Source organism: Simochromis diagramma, unplaced genomic scaffold, assembly GCF_900408965.1.
Source record: "Simochromis diagramma unplaced genomic scaffold, fSimDia1.1 OVJJ01000421.1, whole genome shotgun sequence".
Taxonomy (NCBI): domain Eukaryota; kingdom Metazoa; phylum Chordata; class Actinopteri; order Cichliformes; family Cichlidae; genus Simochromis; species Simochromis diagramma.
The window spans coordinates 6078624-6093633 of record NW_024387250.1 but is presented as its reverse complement, the minus strand read 5'-3'; the positions used below and the strand labels follow the sequence as shown (position 1 = coordinate 6093633).

The 15010-nt window shown below is 39.5% G+C and overlaps 2 protein-coding genes across 2 annotated transcripts; both read left to right on the top strand.

Moving 5' to 3' along the window:
* Window positions 1-1285: 1285 nt before the first annotated feature.
* On the top strand, window positions 1286-6154 carry ppa1b (inorganic pyrophosphatase 1b). The gene is made up of 11 exons (XM_040001684.1): window positions 1286-1440; window positions 2205-2269; window positions 2658-2711; window positions 4301-4420; window positions 4510-4596; window positions 4717-4843; window positions 4924-5051; window positions 5262-5347; window positions 5461-5536; window positions 5661-5700; window positions 5779-6154. The coding sequence occupies exons 1-11, from the start codon at window positions 1380-1382 to the stop codon at window positions 5808-5810; spliced, it is 876 nt and encodes a 291-aa protein (XP_039857618.1). The 5' UTR covers window positions 1286-1379; the 3' UTR covers window positions 5811-6154.
* A 3610-nt stretch (window positions 6155-9764) lies between these two features.
* sar1ab (secretion associated, Ras related GTPase 1Ab) lies at window positions 9765-14990 on the top strand. The gene is made up of 7 exons (XM_040001672.1): window positions 9765-9881; window positions 10800-10870; window positions 11887-12006; window positions 12091-12156; window positions 12271-12374; window positions 12476-12607; window positions 13865-14990. Exons 2-7 carry the CDS (start codon window positions 10813-10815, stop codon window positions 13979-13981), a joined length of 597 nt encoding a protein of 198 aa, XP_039857606.1. The 5' UTR covers window positions 9765-9881; window positions 10800-10812; the 3' UTR covers window positions 13982-14990.
* Window positions 14991-15010: the final 20 nt, after the last annotated feature.

Genomic DNA, 15010 nt, shown 5'->3' with positions numbered 1-15010 from the left:
ATAGTGGAAGGACCTAAGAGTAGTTTGTAGTTATTCATGCAGTTTAGAGCTCCATGCCCAATCCTTTAGCTTAACTATGCACATTCTTGTATGATTCTTTTTCAAAAGAAAAGATGATTCTCTATGTGTGCGTGTGTGTGATGCAAAGAGTTTCCATGTTTGAGAGTGTGTAATTTTGTGTTATATTGTGTTATAATTTTTGTCAACAGAGACCGGATGTCTGTAAACTAGACCAGACAGAGAACAAACTATAAATTCACAAACTATGCATCTGACGAGCCAGACCAAAATCAATGTACTGGCAAAATGCTTCTTGCACGGGTCTGCAGGGTGAGGCCATCTTGTTCCAGTTTGTCACCTGTAGATGGCATTACATGGATTCTCTGTTTCCCCCTTCCAGCAGGTTTATCGGAGAGGAGGCATGAAGTGAAAGTAGGAGATATATGATCATTAGAACCTGAGGTCATCAGTTCTTCCTGCAGGAGGCAATCAGCTAAAGACATTTTTTCCATCTCCTGACAGCAGAGAGGAAGAGAGATGCCTTCAGACACTGCGCAGGTGTTTTCGTTCAACGTCGACCTGTTTGTAAATTTATGCATGGCGAGGGATCCCCTGCTGTCTGCTTACTGGATTTGAGGCTATCACTTGCACTGCTGTTGCGACTTCAATTTTTTGTGCATATATTTGCATATTGTTATATTTGTTCAACCTGTGTTGTTCCTGCTTTGTTTGAGTTTGTTGATGGGCCTTTTTTTTTTCCACATTTCACATTAATTCCACATTTAAGTGGAATTTGGAATACATATATTGAGAATCCAGATTTAGACTCTGTTATCAGGACTGTTTTGTCAGGGAACATTTTTTAAACTACAAAAACAGACAGCTGACATCATTTAAACTAAAAGTAAGTAACTAAAGCTTGCAAATGAGAAGAAAACCCTTAAGTTAGCAGGACTGTTTAAATATTTTAAAGGAATTTGAGATGAACCCCATTTTCTTATCTTTATTTTTTGCACAATTTGAATATATTATTTCAATTTGTGAATCATAATGTCTTATATATGTTTTTTCCTCTTAGTTTTTGTATAAACTCTCAACCTTTAGTACACATGTATCGTGGATAATGGATAATATTGTTAGCACTGATGTTCACAAATAAAGTTCTAGCTTGGTGGTTATTACTAGTAATGAAGTTCAATGGGAGAATTATTTTTTTCTGTTGAAGCTAATATTTCCAATCGCCTATAAAGGCATCATTGGCTAAGTACGCATGCGCGGTGCCCTCGGTGACTGACAACGCAGCGCGAGAGCCCTGCGCAGACTCTTCCGACGCCATCCTTCACCCAAATCCAGCGTGAAACAGAAAGCCAAACGACAACATGAGCTTCTCGGTAGAAGAGAGGGGAAACCCGAACTCCCTGAGCTACCGCTTGTTTTTCAGTAAGTAGGAAATAAGCGCAAGTAATAACGTTTCGTCTTTATTCTCTACTTTTAGGACTTTCTTCAAACACCACCGGCTAGCCGCAACCTCCCACGTGTCACTTATTCATTTGTTTTGCATGTTCCCTTCAGTCATATCAGTGAAGTGTGTGTGTATTTACATATATCCTTGCAGAAGGAATTAATAGAATGTTTTAAAACCGATAGTAAATCTCCTCTCGAGTCCAATAACCTGGCCTAACCGGTCCTTTAGGTTTTGCCCTGTGAAATAATGATGGATCTGACATGAAGTGGCTATACCTGATCGGCGACCTACCTGTTTGTATATTGGAGAAGGAAGTTGCTTTTGGCTAACTTTCGCACAATGCTAAATTACCTGCAGACATCATAAATCCTTGGAGATGGTGGGACTATGCCCTCACTGATTTATTACAACCTCCGCTCTTATTTATTGTGGGTCAAAGTGTACTTAGTAATTTCAGCAAGGGCTTTGACTGTCATCACATTATAATCTAGTGTTGTTGTTGTCTCACAGTTTACAGTTTTTATGGCTAGATTACTGCAGGTTTTTCATTAAAGCACGTTCATACCAGCTGCAGTAAAGAAGTAAGGGCAAAATAAGCTCCGGTTAAGTATGCACGGCACAGTCCAGCCTTTGCAAGCAGGGGCCTCCGAGCACGATATGAATGACTTCATTCAGGTGAATGCTGCGTGCAGTTTGTATTTGCCTGCCGTATTCATACAATGTTTAATCTTTGTTGCAGAAAATGCTGAAGGGAAGTACATCTCACCATTTCATGACATACCTATGTATGCTGACGAAGGCCAGGTAAGCCACCTTGTTACGTGTGTAAATATTTGTGCATTTATAAGATCAGCCCTCAAGATAAATTTCCCCTGCAGCACAGGCAGTGATGTTCAGCTGCCTTTTTTTTTTTTTTTTTTTTCTTCCTCCCCCCCCCGTAGTAGTGAGCCAATAATCGATTTGCAAGGCAGTGGCCTTTACTCCATGTTCTCAGTGCTGTGTCAATACCTTTTGTGGTTGCTGTAGATTATTTATCTTATCTGCCAGCAGCAGTTAATTGAAGCAATACCTGAGCATGAGCTTGAATGCATGATAAAAAGTTTAGAATTGTCTCGCTTAAGTATGAATGAAAAAAACAAACTTAAAATAACTTAAAGACAGTTCAATAGATTTCTTTCTCTCTGTTTTTCAGAACATCTTTCACATGGTTGTTGAAGTGCCAAGATGGACAAATGCAAAAATGGAGGTAAGACTGGTGCTGTGCAAAATGCATTCTTTCTGAAGGTGTAGTTGATTGACGCAAGAAGGAAAACAAACAAAAAATATATATACTTTTGAGGTGTTTTCACTTACTGTGTGCAGCCCAGACATCTGTGTGTGTGTGAGAATGCGGATAACATATTACATGCTTTTTAATCTAGTACAAAGTCTGTGCAATACCTGTTGGAACCAATAGGAGAATAGTGCAGGTAACTTGCCTCAGTGAAGGTCACAATTCATGGTTCAACAATACAAAAAAAAAAAGAGATAAGGTAAAAATGGCATCTATTGCAGAGTTCAAGGAGAAAAGAACAAAAAAAAACATGCCTGGATAACTTGCTTTAATTGATGGAACTGTGATTTCAGCTCTCAAGCAGACAATCCCGAAGAAGAATGCCTCCATCAGTCAAACACACCACCAAGTATCCCAAAAAGTTGACTCCGTTCATCGTTTTCAGTGGGAGAAATGTTTTGTCACTCAAGTCTCGAGATTGAAGATTTCTCCATAGCGATATTTAGGGCTCATTACCAGTTATCACAATCATTTGATTGCAGTTCTTGTTACCAATGGTGGCACTATCAGTTATGAGGTTTAGGTGGTGATTACTTTTTCTCACAGGGCCATGTAGGTTTGGATAGCTTTGTTCCCTTAATAGATGAAATCATTCAAAAACTGCATTTTGTAATTACTCATCTTATCATTGTCTAATAATCACATTTATTTGATGATCTGAAAAATGGAGATGTGACAAATATGCAAAAGGAGAAAAGAAATCAGGAAAGAGGTTTTTTCACTGCATCACTTGTAGTTTACTTGTTAATTTCCTGTGCTAGTCATTTCAATACAGTAATGAGCTGCTTCATAATATGAGACTGCGACAGTATCTGTGATGTAGTCTGTGACAGTGCTGTAAATGTTTGTGCGCTCACTCCACTGTGACAGTGTGAAGTCATTGTTGCTGCACTGTTATATTTTTCCACTTGCCAAATGTTTGAGTGTTACGATCGCTGTAATTTCTGCCGTTAAAGCGTTTTCCCCTTGGGCTAGAGATGGGAGCGCATCTCTAATGAGCTCCACCGCGGACATTATCTGTGCACCAGTTAATCTGTAGCATTTCATTAACTTGCTGTCATTCAGCATTTACAGAATATTTCCCCTACATCTTTATTCGCCAGCTGCTTTCTTCTGTTCCCTGCAGAAGAATCTCCTAAGCCTCTTGAAAGTCTCTCTCATTACTCTAGATTTTCACCACAGGAACTCTGGTTGCAAACATCTTTACCAGAATCTTGTCTTAGCATTTAAGATTAAATTTTCCCTGAGTTTTGTCATCATTGGTTACTTTTTGCACTGTGATGAACTCTCTGAATTCTGCATCAGATCTTGGAAGATTTGGTTTGAGCTTATTCCACAGTGTATTTACTGTGGCTAATGTATTGTTTCCCAATTTTGATAGTTGTATGAAGAATTGTTGTTTCTAGCTGTTAATGTTACATGTGCATGTAACATTAAGTTACAAGTGCATGCCATTTACCAGGAATGAACTTAATATTAACTGCATTAAAAATTTCTTTCAGATTGCTACAAAAGACCTCTTGAATCCAATAAAGCAGGACGTTAAGAAGGGCAAGCTGCGCTATGTTGCCAATGTTTTCCCACATAAAGGCTACATATGGAACTACGGAGCCATTCCTCAGGTCAGTATTTTATTCAAAAGAGCTGAAGTATCCACATTAGTAGATTGCTTGAACAGTGAGTGATTTAACTTCCTGCTTTCATGTCTTAGACGTGGGAAGATCCGGCACATAAAGATGGAGACACTGGCTGCTGCGGTGACAATGATCCCATAGATGTCTGTGAGATCGGCAGTAAGGTGCAGTGCACGCTGATGATTTTGTGATTGTGTTTCATTTCATAAATGAATAATACTGCCAATTATGTGATTTCTTCTTTGTTACTGAAAATTAACCATGAGCTGGAATGTCCTGTGTAGGTGTGCTCCCGTGGTGAAGTAATCAAAGTGAAAGTCCTCGGCATCCTGGCCATGATCGACGAGGGTGAAACAGATTGGAAAGTGATTGCAATCAATGTTGATGACCCTGAGGCCAGCGAGTTTAACAGTAAGTGCCTCAGATCTCTCAGTTTTAGTTTTTCTGCATTAGCGTCATGAACTTATGACGATGATGTTGTCCATCATTAGACATCAGTGATGTCCGGCGCCTGAAACCTGCCTACCTGGAGGCCACAGTCGACTGGTTCAGGAGGTACAAAGTACCAGATGGGAAACCAGAAAACCAGTTTGCTTTCAATGAGGAGTTCAAAGACAAGGTCTCCACCTAACATCTCATTTAGCCAACCAGTCATTTTTTTAAACACTTTGTCAGCATTTCCTTCTTTGTCAAACTCAGCCTTCAGTTATAAAACAGTTCAAGGAACTGTCAAATTAGTTCCTGCATGTTCAGTTATAAAAGCTTTGATTACTTTATAATTACTATTAAAAGTCCTACACTCATATGTAGTTGCTGTTTTATGTTTCAGGACTTTGCCATTGAAGTAATCAAGAGCACTCACAACTTCTGGAAAGCCCTCATTTCCCAAAAGGCTAGCGCTGGTGAACTGAACTGGTAAACTGACTTTTATCAGCTGCTTTTAGAAGAAATGCAAACTTGCAGCCAATAATTTCTTGAATATAAGTAGTCATACTTACTATAAATCTCTATATTATCAAACAAAACAGCAAAAACACATGTGTCTCAGCTGGCGACAGCCCTTTCTGCTGCTCTGCAGATGAGGCTACTGCTGCTGTTGGTGAGGTAAGACTTCTATCCCTGCCAGATTTTGCAATATAACATCAGAAATTTCAACTTTGGGTCTCTTTGATGGATGTTTCTTTCTTTCTTCTTTCTATTTTTTTTTTTTTTTTTTTTTTTTCTAAAGACATGCCCGTGTGGAAAAGAAGACCCTGTCCCCTCATCAGGTAACATTTCATATAATTGTTATGATTCTGAGGTTGAGTGTTCAGATGTGAGATTTACACGGTTGTTTTCATTCGCAGTTGATAAATGGTTCTACTATGAGAGGAAGTAAAAGAGGACGTTCTTCAAGTGGACCAGGAGGAAAGCTCATCTCTCACAGGAATATTTGAAGACATACTTGGATTAGGAACCAATGGGATGATGGGTGGTGGGGTCTGGGTTTACCCATCTCCTTGTAGATGGAGAAGAATAGCGATACTATTGATCAATAGTAATGATACTGTAGAGAAAGAGAGCACTTATGTCATGACCAATGATTTTTCGCTTATTTAAAAAAAAAAAAAAAGTAATCTCTTTGGAGATGTGCTGTAATGAACAAAGTGCAGGCACTGTGCCTAGTAGATGCGTGTGTCCTGTCTGAGACCGAACTGCTTTAATAAAGCTTCTGAACGTGAACGTGTGAGTTTGAGTGGAGTCATTAGTATTTAGTTTAGACCAGTGGTTCTCAAACTGTCAGGTGTTATAGTCACCTGATGATCATGGAAAGATGGAGCTGACACAATCAGTTTTTTTTTAAATTTTCATTTATTTATTTATTTATTTTTAAGAGTACTGCTCTTTTTTTTTTTTTTTTTAATTATTGGGATCTGGCTTCTGAAGCGATGTAACAGAAAAGATTGAGAACAACTGGTTTAGAACATGGGCTTTATTGTTATTTATGTTTATATGCAATAACTGGGCACGCCACCACATCACATAGGTGCTCTATTGGATTGAAATCGGTTGATGGTGGAGTTAACTCATTTTCGTGTTTAAGATTATTTGAACTTTGTGATGTGGTGGGTTATCCCGTTGGAAGCATCAGAAGATGGCAGCTTCCAACAGGGTACACCGTGGTCGTTAAAGGATGGATGTGGTCAGCTACAATATTCAGGTAGGCTGTGGTGTTTCAATGATGCTCAATTGGCATGAAATAGCTGCACCTTCTTTTTTTTTTTTTTTTTTAAAACATCACAGCCAAAAGCCTGATGCTTTGACACCAGGGAGAACAGATCCATGCTTTCATATTTATGCCAAATTGTAACCCTAAAATCCAAATGTTGCAGCAGAAATTGAGGCAGAAAGCAAAGTAAAAGCCCAAACTTAGTGGCTTGCAAAAGTCTTCGGCCCCCTTGAACTTTCCACATTTTGTCACATTGCAGCCACAAACATGAATCAATTTTGTTGGAATTCCACGTGAAACACCAATACAAAGTGCTGTGCACGTGAGAAGTGGAACAAAAATCATACATGATTCCAAACATTTTTTACAAATAAATAACTGCAAAGTGGAGTGTGCGTAATTATTCAGCCCCCTTTGGTCTCAGTGCAGTCAGTTGCCCATAGACATTGTCTGATGAGTGCTAATGACTAAGTACAGTGCACCTATGTGTAATCTAATGTCAGTACAAATACAGCTGCTCTGTGACGGCCTCAGAGGTTGTCTAAGAGAATACTGGGAGCAACAACACCATGAAGTCCAAAGAACACACCAGACAGGTCAGGGATAAAGTTATTGAGAAATTTAAAGCAGGCTTAGGCTACAAAAAGATTTCCCAAGCCTTGAACATCCTACAGAGCACTGTTCAAGCAATCATTCAGAAATGGAAGAAGTATGGCACAACTGTAAACCTACCAAGACAAGGCCTTCCACCTAAACTCACAGGCCGAACAAGGAGAGCGCTGATCAGAAATGCAGCCAAGAGGCCCATGGTGACTCTGGACGAGCTGCAGAGATCTACAGCTCAGGTGGGGGAATCTGTCCATAGGACAACTATCTGTCGTGCACTGCACAAAGTTGGCCTTTATGGAAGAGTGGCAAGAAGAAAGCCATTGTTAACAGAAAATCATAAGAAGTCCCGTTTGCAGTTTGCCACAAGCCATGTGGGGGACACAGCAAACATGTGGAAGAAGGTGCTCTGGTCAGATGAGACCAAATTGGAACTTTTGGCCAAAATGCAAAACGCTATGTGTGGCGGAAAACTAACACTGCACATCACTCTGAACACACCATCCCCAATGTCAAATATGGTGGTGGCAGCATCATGCTCTGGGGGTGCTTCTCTTCAGCAGGGACAGGGAAGCTGGTCAGAGTTGATGGCAGTGGCGGCTCCTGAAAAAAATCTCAGGGGGGGCAATTTTTATGATATCGACTAAAATGACCCATTTAATGAGTACATCAAACAACACAATTTTAATTTGTTGCTAGGTGATTAACTCATACAGTGATACCTCATGCCCACTAGATGGCAACACACAACAGAAAGCTTTCCTCTAGCTACATAAGTTACAGGTAGAAAGCGAAAGAAATTAGCATCCAGTAGCCTTTAAGCAAAAATGAATGTGTCCACTTACTCATTACTTAGGCTACATCAATCCAATGTTGTGTGGTGTAACCAAGCAACAATATAAAGCCGGCTGCATCATATAAATCAATATGCACAGCCTGTCAGCCACGACTTGCGCTGGAACCAACTGTATTTGGCTCCATCCATCTTCCCATCAACTTGATGGGAAGATGGATGGAGCCAAATACAGGGCAATCTTGGAAGAAAACCTCTTGGAGTCTGCAAAAGACTTGAGACTGGGGCGGAGGTTCACCTTCCAGCAGGACAACAATGGAATGGTTTAAAACAAAACGTATCCATGTGTTAGAATGGCCCAGTCAAAGTCCAGATCTAAATCCAATCGAGAATCTGTGGCAAGGTCTGAAAACTGCTGTTCACAAACGCTGTCCATCTAATCTGACTGAGCTGGAGCTGTTTTGCAAAGAAGAATGGGCAAGAATTTCAGTCTCTAGATGTGCAAAGCTGGTAGAGACATACCCTAAAAGACTGGCAGTTGTAATTGCAGCAAAAGGTGGTTCTACAAAGTATTGACTCAGGGGGCTGAATAATTACGCACACCACACTTTTCAGTTATTTATTTGTGAAAAATGTTTGGAATCACGTATAATTTTGGTTCCACTTCTCACGTGTACACCACTTTGTATTGGTCTTTCACGTGGAATTCCAATACAATTGATTCATATTTGTGGCTGTAATGTGACAAAATGTGGAAAAGTCCAATTGGGCCGAATACTTTTGCAAGCCACTGTACATATAACGAACAAAATAGCCAGTGAGTTTAAAAAAAAAACCAAAAAACAAAACTAAGTTGAATCAATATATTAGTTTTAAGGGAAATGACGTTTGCTGATACTTTGGAACTGGACTTATTTTGATTACTTTAATTTCTTTCATTTAAAAAAAAAAAATTAGTGATTTTAAAAAGTGTTATTTGGCAAGAAAAAGTTTGAGAACTAGTTCAGAACAGAATAAACTCATGGTTGTAATGCTGCCACCTAGTGATCACAGCCCTCATCGCCTTCACTTTTTGCTTTAACTACTGTATATTCTCTGAGAACCGAGGAAAAATGAATCTTCCCATTGAACTTTTTTGTAATTTCCTTCCTCTTTAGCGTTAAAAGAGGCCACTCAAACACATGAGATATCAATGGAAAGCCCTCTATTTAGTACATCGGGACTTAGTAGGGTAGCTCAAATAAGTAAAAAGATATTGATCAAAAACAAATGTCCATTACAGAGGACATAAAATAATAAGCTGGTTCTATATATTAAATTTAGACCCCGAGGCCCAGTTTTTGTAGCCCAAAGTTATACTAAGAGGCGATTGTGTCTCCTTTATTTTTCTGTTCCTAGTAGGAAAACTGTATAATGTCTGGGTAATTCCATTTTTTTTTAAATAGAATTAATTATTAAAATTTAATGACGTTGATACTATGTATGTCGGAAAGTAACACCGAAAATGTAGAAAGATAGTGGCATGACCAGTATCCCCCCCCCCCCCCCCCCCAAACTAAAAGTAAACTACAGTCAGCAGTGTTAAAAAGCAAATTAAGTTCTAATATCTTAAAACATTTTAAATTAATGTTTTCAGGACAGTTTGAAGTGTACTTTTTAATTTTTTTTAAATTGTTATTAAAAAACTAACAAACAAAAAAACCAGCATGCGCACTTCTTACCTTGGTGTGTTAGTAGCCATCCCGGTGACGTACTTCCGGTTAACTGTCAAAGTTAGAGGCTTTGAGAAGGAAAAAAAACCAACAACGGACGAGTTCAGTTCACTAACACTGCTGACCAAGGTAACGCTGCAAATGATGTATTAAGTTGGCTTTGTTGGGGTTTAAACTTTTCCATTCAAGTCTGTTTGTCGAAACCATTTGCCGACATCATAAAGTTCGAGGACTGGACACTGTGGACCCCTCCGCGCGCTCGTGTTTATTAAATTTACCGTTGTTTATTAAAGCTGACGTCGGTACCGCGGAGCTGCACGTGATAAGCTAGACAGTAGTAGTGATTTCACTAGAACGAGCGTTTATAAAGAGTAGTGAGCTAGTCGTGATTTCTGCTTTTAGCCATGTTTACTTGTTTTGGAGTGCTGATTTGGTCATTTCATCACTAAAACGGCAAACCAAAGTTTGTGAGCAGTGCCTACAATGCCACAGCTTTAAATCCACAGATGAAGCAGTTAAGTGCCACGCTGACATTTAAGTGACCCTGTGAAAACATTGTATAATAAAGGCATTAACAATTGGATAATTTCTCAGAGCCCACAGGCCTCACTATTCACTTTAAGTTCACCCAGTGACAGGTGTTTGTGTGTCATTGAGCGAAGGCAGGGGGAGACTACCAAGATCAAGTGTCGTTGTCGCAACCCTCACAAAAATAGTCAGGGGAAGATCACTGTGAGCGAGCGAGACAGCTCCCAGATCAAACCAGCGTCTGAAAAATCACTGAAGGCTGTTTGTTGCCTTGCTTAGCTCCTTTCTTTTCAAGCTTTAAAACTCGTGTGATTACACGGAGCTTACACATACCAGCAGAGTAATCCACGCAGGGTCAAGAATAATGATTAACAATGCGCTTTAGTGCTAGATGACAGCTTTTTGCAGTAGTTTAAAAAAAAAAGGTTCTTTTTTTTTCATTTACAGACTTTATGACGGTATCTTATGTACATCACTGTCCTTCATGTGTCATAATTAACTTCAGCTTTTGTCTTTCAGGAAGCCATCAGAAATGTCTTTTCTATTTGATTGGATCTACAGGGGCTTCAGCAGTGTCTTGCAACTATTAGGTATTGAAATAAATTTCCACATTTTCATCCATTATCATCCAATATTTGCCATTTATCTGAGGCTGAATTGTGGGTGTGGTAGGCTAAGTAGAGACCTCCCTCTCTCTTGCCACTTCCGCCTCCCTTTCCAGAAAGGACTCTAAGGTGGCCTGAAGCCAGACAAGAAATGTAATCTCTTTAGCGTAACCTGGGTCTGCCCCTGGGTTTCCTGATAGAACATACCCTGAACACCTCACCTAGGACGCACCTGGGAGACATTCTGGTCAAATTTCTGAACCACCCCAACTGTCTTTTTTCAATATGGCGGTGTAGCAGCTCTACTCTGAGACACCTTTCGGAGGAAGCCAATTTCTGCCGAGTCTCGAGCTTAGTGTCGTACCAGCTGCTTCACACTCATCTGCAAACCGCTTCAGAGTAAGGTGGAGGTCATGGCTCTATGTTCAGATGAGATCCTGAGACCACCAAACCCTCCACCCCATGGCTAGATATCCCATAAAAATAAGTCCATAAAAATCATTAACATACCTGATAAGAAAGGGCAGCCCTAGTGGAGTCCAGTATCTGCATATAGCTGGCAATGGAAACCATCATACGAAGACCCTGTAACAACAAGGACCCAGTCCTCCTGTGCCCCCACCACAGGAAACCCAGAGAGAAGCAGCTAAATACCAAGTCTCAAGTCTCCAAGTCCAGTCTAAAGTCTATGTAAACTAGTTTGGTCCCACGCACGCACCCTCAAATATCCTTGAGAGGATATAAAGCACCGATATTGTTGTTTTACAAAATGGTAACTTGGAGGTAGTAACTAGACAGTTTGAAGTAAATTCGAGCCTGAATACTAACAAATATCCAGATTTTCACTTTGTTTTTGGCATTCGCTCTATTTCTATAAAACATATACCAACCAGTTCTCATATAAATATGTCTTACAGATATTTCTATGACTATTCTGGCTCCCAGTTCTCCTGCCCAAGACTTCTTTTAAACCCATCAATTTGACTTCTTTCTGCTATCAGGGTTGTACAAGAAGACTGGGAAGATGGTTTTTCTTGGACTAGACAATGCTGGAAAAACAACGCTCCTGCAGATGCTCAGGGATGACAGGCTGGGACAGCACATGCCGACGCTATACCCAAGTAGATTTTTACTTGTCACATCAGGAATTAGCCATGTGTGTCTTGCTTCACTGCTTATCCTAAAATCAAACCTCTCTTCCACAGCATCCGAGGAGCTGACAATAGCTGGAATGACTTTTACGACATTTGACCTTGGAGGTCATACGCAAGGTGGGAGTAAAAAAAAAAAAGTGATTCTCAATCTTATTTTTGAGCTTTTTAAAATATTATTGATGTATTTGTTGAGGTGTTGCATAAAAATACTGAAAATGTGTGTCTTTACAGCACGAAGGATCTGGAAGAACTACTTCCCAGCCATAAACGGTATCGTGTACATGGTGGATTGTGCTGACCATATGCGACTAGCAGAAGCAAAAGTTGAACTGGATGTGAGTTAATTGTATTGATGTCAACACAGACAGCTGCCCATAGCTGTCACTGATAGGAATGATCTGTATGATATGTCTGATATGACACTTCTTTTGTGTAGGCCATGTTAACAGATGAAACCATTGCAAACATCCCCGTTCTAATCCTGGGCAATAAGATAGACCGTCCAGAGGCCATCAGTGAGGATGCACTCAGGGCAGTACTTGGTCTTCAGGGGCATACAACTGGAAAGGTTTGTACAAGAAAGGTGGGATTAAATGATGATGTGACGTCTGGCAAGAGCATTAGAGTCATATGGTGTTGATATTTTCTAAACCATAAACTGTATTTAAAAGGTTAACGTAGCCTCTGGAAAAGTGAAACCTGTTCAAAGTACTTCAAATCTGCATTCTTTTTAATGGCCAGCAGGAGGCGACACCTCTGGTGGGGAAAAAGCAGTCAGATTGTATAGACATATATGAGAAAGTGCTGCTCACTTGATCTTTGACCTCACTAAATACTTTCCTGGTGTCTTTACAGACTGAGTTCTCATTTCATAACTTACTGAATAGACGTGACATGACGTTCTTTTGTAAAGTATGGTCCCTTTTGGAATAAAATACAAGATAAAGCTGGCTACGCTCTAGTAGCAGCTTAGTGTTTCGCAGTCAAATCTAACTTTTGCTTGTTACATCCAGTTTAAAAAAAAAAAAAAAAAAAAAAATCAAGATGTGGCAGCCAGAATGTCAAACTGAAGGCTTCAAAACAGCACTTAAAAGAAAATAAAAGGCGATGTCACAATGCCTATATCAATTTCTTACTGTTTGTACATGTTACTGTGTTGGAAAGACTAAAACAATCATAGCAACAGTACTTAGAGACAGTCTTCTTACTAGGCTTTTAAGACTTCAATAAATATTACCGAGCTATTTGACATGGTGTGTTATCCTGCTGGAAGCTGCCGTCAGAAGCTGGGTATACTGTGGTCACAGTGGCTACCCACTTACTTTTCAGGAGCCAGATCGCAGATGGGTGGACTCAGCAGTCAGCCAGCCAACAATATAAAATCTGGTGATGACCTGCTCAGTCTCAGTGTATGCATTGAGTGGTGATCACATTATAAATATATAGATATTTGGATTACTGAGCAGTTCAGGGATACCTAACAAATTGTCTGGTTAGTGTATGTGCATTCTTTTTAGTTGTCTGTGCAACAAGCCCAAATCGACCTTAAGAAGAAAAGACTTAAGGAAACTGCTGCCCCACAACGATATTTTACTGCAGTTAAATTTTTTGTATAAATCTGAGACATCATTTCTGGTTCAAGACCTAAGCGTCTGTTTATTGATCTATGCTGACGAGTCAGGGAAAACCTTTTCTAATAGAGCTTAAAGCACGGTTAAAGTTTAAGATGTGCGTTGTATTTGTTCAGTGTTCATGGGCAAGGTTGCTGGATGGAGTTGCAGATTTAAAGCTGTTCTTTTTGATGTGTATTTTTGTTTCTTTTCAGGGCAAAGTGCCGCTGAAGGAGCTGAATTTGAGGCCAATGGAGGTGTTCATGTGCAGTGTGCTGAAGCGACAGGGATATGGAGACGGTTTTCGCTGGCTTGCCCAGTATATCGATTGATTGACATTTTTATAATAGCCTTAACCAGATTTGTTCCACACAAAACTACCTGCAGTAGAGAGATTTTATTAAATATGCTAGTACAAAATATGTTTTGTATTTAAAAGCCCAGCATTATTCATCTGTTTGAAGAATCCTGTATTTTATCTCAGTCGTACCGCAGCAAGTCAAAGATAAGTTATGAATCATTGGCCTGTATTATTCAGACTGAGTGTGGAGAAAAGCTCCATGCTGTGGTTCTTCTACCTTTACCTAAAGCCTGTAGGGAATTGTTTCTGCCGTGTAGGACATGCCATGGCTGTGAACTTGTTTCAGACCCGGGTGTATTTTTGGCTGCTGGTGTTGGCTTACAGTGAAGGTCAGTGTAGTTAACACTGTGTGCTTAGAGCAGCTCTTCTTTGATTGAGGATGAAACATTTTTGTTGGCACGTATGCACATTATTTATTCTGTTTTATTTTTTTTTCTTTCAATTGATCGTTTTCAAAAACAACTTTTTTTTCCCCCTAGAAAGTGCTGCAAAAATGTGTTGCTGTAATTGTTAAACTCAATTTGCAAGCCTACCTCGGAGGATGCTGACAGTTCTTGTGATAGTATGTTTATTTTAAGGTTTACATTTAGGTTTACAAACACGGCCACTAACATTAATGTTACCACAAGTGCACTGACTGACTTTTTGCCTATACTAGATATTTACGCCAGCCAAACACACCGATAGGTGACTGCACTGAAAAGACTTGAGTACTTTGTGATTGGTTGCTGCTAACAGTACGCAGTGATTTATGAGAGTACTTGGGTGGTGCTTAGCAAAAAAAGCTTATACAGTATTTTTGGATAAAATTATCTTAAAACATTATAAAATATTTTATAAGAGTGTATTTATATTTTGCAATAAAAACTGGCCTGTCTGTTACTTAATGCTTGATATATCTCATACAAAAAAGATGTCATGTTCTTGTTGGGTGTGTTGTGCAATATTTTAGCAAAATAAATGTTTGGTAACTCTTTAAACCTTGTTTAAGATATTTTAA

Excerpts from the sequence above, each read along its gene's own strand:
- sar1ab (XM_040001672.1), top strand. The coding sequence starts at position 10,813 with ATGTCTTTTCTATTTGATTGGATCTACAGGGGCTTCAGCAGTGTCTTG. Across the intron at positions 12,007-12,090 it reads CATGCCGACGCTATACCCAA|CATCCGAGGAGCTGACAATA; the intron begins GTAGATTTTTAC and ends TCTCTTCCACAG. Across the intron at positions 12,375-12,475 it reads AAGCAAAAGTTGAACTGGAT|GCCATGTTAACAGATGAAAC; the intron begins GTGAGTTAATTG and ends TCTTTTGTGTAG.
- ppa1b (XM_040001684.1), top strand. The coding sequence starts at position 1,380 with ATGAGCTTCTCGGTAGAAGAGAGGGGAAACCCGAACTCCCTGAGCTAC. Across the intron at positions 2,712-4,300 it reads GGACAAATGCAAAAATGGAG|ATTGCTACAAAAGACCTCTT; the intron begins GTAAGACTGGTG and ends AATTTCTTTCAG. Across the intron at positions 4,421-4,509 it reads ACTACGGAGCCATTCCTCAG|ACGTGGGAAGATCCGGCACA; the intron begins GTCAGTATTTTA and ends TTCATGTCTTAG.